The sequence below is a fragment of the Octopus sinensis genome, unplaced genomic scaffold (genome assembly GCF_006345805.1).
Source record: "Octopus sinensis unplaced genomic scaffold, ASM634580v1 Contig13403, whole genome shotgun sequence".
Taxonomy (NCBI): Eukaryota; Metazoa; Mollusca; class Cephalopoda; order Octopoda; family Octopodidae; genus Octopus; species Octopus sinensis.
The window spans coordinates 32,501-37,500 of record NW_021832926.1 but is presented as its reverse complement, the minus strand read 5'-3'; the positions used below and the strand labels follow the sequence as shown (position 1 = coordinate 37,500).

The 5,000-nt window shown below is 37.3% G+C and overlaps 1 protein-coding gene across 1 annotated transcript in view; it reads left to right on the top strand.

The window, feature by feature from the left end:
- Nucleotides 1-5,000, top strand: part of LOC115229656 — a gene marked incomplete at its 5' end in the record, with an annotated part of 32,083 nt that overhangs the window by 6,643 nt on the left and 20,440 nt on the right. The window contains one exon of the mRNA XM_029799977.2: nucleotides 2,907-2,972. Within this exon, the coding sequence (XP_029655837.2) occupies nucleotides 2,907-2,972 (66 nt within the window). The remainder of the gene's footprint in view (nucleotides 1-2,906; nucleotides 2,973-5,000) is intronic.

The window sequence follows — 5,000 nt, the reverse complement described above, 5'->3', positions numbered from 1 at the left end:
TATGCACTAACTCGCAACGCCCACGCACATGCACGCACGCACACACATACAGACACGCACACACACGACATACATAATATGCATTTAAATTGTTGAGTCGACTCTCGTTGTTTAAAGATGAAGATCTATTAAAGCAACTTCGAAATTAATCACAAACCAGGACGCGAGGTATGGTTAGTGGCGGTGGGAGGAGTTCGGAAGAAAGAAAAGAAGAAGCAAATGAATAAATATAGATAGAGAGAGAGAGAGAGAAAGACACACACACACATATATATATACATATATATATACATATATATATATGCATATATAAACATATATAACATATTATATATATTATATATATATATATACATATATATAATATATATATATACATATAATATACATACATATATATATATATATCCATACATATATATACACATACATATATATATATCTATACATATATATATATATATATATATATATAATATATATATATATATATATATTATATATATATATATAATATATATATATATATATAGCCTAGTCGCGAGGCGTGTTGCATTCACGGTCATAGGTTCGTTTTCCATAACGGCTGCACGTTGCCCCAGTACACTCAGCAGCAGATGGATCACCCTGCCACTGCAAAGCCTTCCAATCAGGAAAAATCTTAGCCAGCAAAACCCTCCGAAGCGCATTGTGACCAGTGATGTATGGCATCCGATAGTCTGGTCGATCACGTGGTCGCATGATATACATACACACACACACACACACACACACACACAGAAAGAGAAACAGAAAGAGAGAGAGGGAGAGAGAGAGTCAGCAAGAGATAGAGAGAAAGAAAGAGACAGCTACATTTAGAGATAAATTTCTTCTTTAGATTCCTGTTTATCAATATTTTTTTTCATTGCTGTTCGTTCTTTATTGAATTTTCATTCTTTATTTTTAATTTCCACTTGATACACTTTCCTTCCTTCCTTCTTTCTTTCTTTCTTTCATTGTTTTTTTCTTTCCTTTCCGTTTCATCTCTTCGTTTTACATTTCTGTTTTTACATTCGCTTTTGTCTTGTATTTTTCTTTTTTTTTTTCCATAATAAACAGTCGAATCATGAGATGAAGTTATGATTAAATGGACCAGCTTTTTAATCTGCCAATTCTTTTGTACAACTCAGCCATTAAGTAGCATTAAGAGCCGTTGACCGGCGCGAGAAATTACCAGCGGGGAATAACACACATACACACACACACATACACATTCATATATATATATATATATTATATATATATATAGTGTAATAAATAAAATATATGCATACATACAACATATATGTACGTACCTACATATACATGTATATATACATGTTTGCATATATAAATATATATACGTGAGTACAGGACACCACAACTAGAAGTAGAACTCAACGAGAAACGAAAACGGAAAAACAAGCATGGAACAAACCATTTTTTTACAACAGAAAGACAACTACACAAGGAAAAATCACCTCATCAGCTGTCCCTAGTTCAACTCTAGCATATATATATATATATATTATATATATATATAATATATATATATATATATATATATACACATAAACACAACTGTATTCTTTTACTTGTGTCGGTCATTTAACTGCGGCCATGCTGGAGCACAACCTTCAAGGGATTTTTTATCGACTAAATCGACACCTCAGGACTTTATCTTTTTTTAAGCCCTGTACTTATTCTATCGGTTTCTTTCCGAACCTTTGCCGAACCGCTATATATATATATATAATATATATATTATATATATATATATATATATATATTATATATATATATATATATATACTTACATACTTACATACTACATACTACTATATATATATAATATATATATAGTACTATAATATATATATATATATATATATATATATATATATATACTATTATATATATATATATATATATATAATATATATATATAATATATTATATACATATATGTTAAGAGATGGATAACAAAATAACAGTTTTAATCACCTTCATTAGCTTACAGTTGTTTCGACACTGAGAGTTTAGTCTGATTGTAACATCTTTTACTTTCATCACAGCCTTAACTATATAACATGTCGCACACTTCTTTAAAGCCGAAACAGCTGTAAAGTAATGAAGGTGATTACGTAACTTGTGTCCTCATCTCATTTCTCTATCAATTTATATTATGCATTGTTAAGACGGCGAGCTGGCAGAAACGTTAGCACGCCAGGCGAAATGCTTAGCGGTATTTCGTCTGCCGCTACGTTGTGAGTTCAAATTCTGCCGAGTTCGACTTTGCCTCTCATCATTTCGGGGTCGATTAAATAAGTACCAGTTACGCCCTGGTGTCGATATAATCGACTTAATCCCTTTGTCTGTCCTTGTTTGTCCTCTCTGTGTTTAGCCCCTTGTGGGTAGTAAAGAAATAGGTATTTCGTCTGTTCTTACGTTCTGAGTTCGAATTCCACCGAGGTCGACTTTGCCTTTCATCCTTTCGGGATCGATTAAATAAGTAAACAACTTAATCACATTGTCTGTCCTTGTTTGTCACCTCCGTGTTTAGCCCCTTGTGGGTAGTAAAGAAAGAGGTATTTCGTCTGTCTTTACGTTCTGAGTTCAAATCCCGCCGAGGTCGACTTTTCCTTTCATACTTTCTGGGTCGATTAAATAAGTACCAGTTACGCACTGGGGTCGATGTAATTGACTTAATCCGTTTGTCTGTCCTTGTTTGTCCCCTGTATGTTTAGCCCCTTGTGGGTAGTAAAGAAATAAATATACACAGACATTCACAAACACACACTTGTGCACGCGCACGCACACACACTGTACACATGCACACACGCGCGCACGCATGCTCTCATCTGGATATTTCTCTTTATGTCTTTCAGTGTTCAATATGTGGCTGGTGATCAGTATCCTGATAAGTCTAACATCAATGGTCGCCGCCTATTTATGTAAGTATACCTTCTTCTTTCGCTGCTAAATGAGTTGTATGGGTGCATGTGTGTGAGAGAGTGTGTGTGTGTGTTTGTGTGTGTATGTGTTTGTATGTGTGTGTATGTGTATGTGTGTGTGTGTGAATACACGTGACAACTTAACTGAATAAAGAAGTTAATACATTAAACTAAATGAAATAGTTTCATCAAGTTGGAAACAACGTTGAAATCGCGTCCATTTGGGACTTTTCACATCGGAAAACCTGAGAACACAAAACTTCTAAAGTCAGTGTTATTGTCCACACAGCCATATATGTATGTATATGTGTGTGTGGTGTGTGTGTGCGTGTGTGTGTGTGTGTGTGAGTGTGTGTGTGAGTGTGTGAGTGTGTGTAAGTGACGTATAACTTTTAGTTCTTAGTGTATGATCAATGACACTCCAGCCGTGATCATCCAGTCTGTTTTTAAGAGTGAAGTGTATTCAGAAGTATAATAAACAGTTCCCATTGAGGAGAGTGTATGTGCGTGTGTGTATGTGTGTGTGTGTGTCTGTGTGTGTGTGTGTGTGTGTGTGTGTGTGTGTGCGTGCGTGCGTGCGTGCGTGCGTGCGCGTACGTGTGTGAGTTTGAGTGCGTGTGTGTGTTTGCATTACAATTATAGAGCCTTGTCAATTCATGCAACAATTACATTCAAAATACTCAAATTGAATAACTTTCTTCAGATAGCTGTTGACATCTCACCGACTCGCATTAACCCAGAAATTCTGGGTTAATGCCCTGGGTGCTAGAAGACCACTGGGAGTGGGGAACCCTTTAGCTTTTGCTAAAACATGTCTCTGGGAGAAGGTCACTTCGATATAAAACCGGACATGCAGGGAATGGTCACTGGAAGTTTGGGCAATCTTTAGTTTACGCATGTATTCATAGCGCCCCCACATTTCTGAGCCTAAGCCCCATATTCGCACTAGATATCTTGACTCGACTTGTCTCTGGATCATGTCAATAGGATGGAGGGTGTCCGTGAAGTGTCGTGGGAGCCTTATTGGATCTAAAATTTTACACAAGCACAGCTCACGTTTTGCACGGACACGGCTGCTATAACTTTTAACTCACTTTCTTATTCGGAAACCTCGCGGCGATGGAAAGGAGTTAAGTGTACAGACGTGACAGGTTCGAAGCATGTGGTCACTGACCTACATGTAGGAGGCCCATGTTAGACATAAAATCGTCTCCTTATCGTTCAATAGAGTGATGGGATTCGGTTCTTGTGTGGATGTCTGAGAAGCTTCATTTTGGGAGGGCATTGCAAATCTGGAAGCCAGGGAGGTTCTTGAAAAGGTAATCTGAACATTACCAATCTTTTTCAATTAAGTCGGTTTTGCGCGACTGATGGATGTCAACATTGCGATCGCAAGACAAAGATAATGGCACAAACGTTAGCACGCCGGGCGAAATGCTTTGTGGTATTTGCCGCTGCGTTCTGAGTTCAAATTCCACCTAGGTCGACTTTACCTTTCATCCTTTCGGGGTCGATAAATTAAGTACCAGTTACGCACTGGGGTCGATATAATCAACTTAATCTGTCTGTCTGTCCTTGTTTGTCCTCTCTGTGTTTAGCCCCTTGTGGGTAGTAAAGAAATAGGTATTTCGTCCGCCGCTGCGTTCTGAGTTCAAATTCCGCCAAGGTCGACTTTACCTTTCATCCTTTCGGGGTCGATAAATTAAGTACCAGTGACGCACTGGGGTCGATGTAATCGACTTAATACGTTTGTCTGTCCTTGTTTGACCCCTCTATGTTTAGCCCATTGTGGGTAATAAAGAAATAAATATTTACAAACTCTGGATGGAATATGAATACTTCAAGCCGGAATGTGCGTCCTCTTTTAGATAACAAGAGTAAATGTAGGCCAGAAAGACTTAGTGCATTTGGTGCTAGCGAACTGAATGGATATAACAAAGATAAAACTGCTTTTGCAGAGAGCAGTTTGGGAGGTTAGGGTTAGCTTGAGAAGGTTAGAGGTCATTACGTTTATTTCTAGCAGAGGTA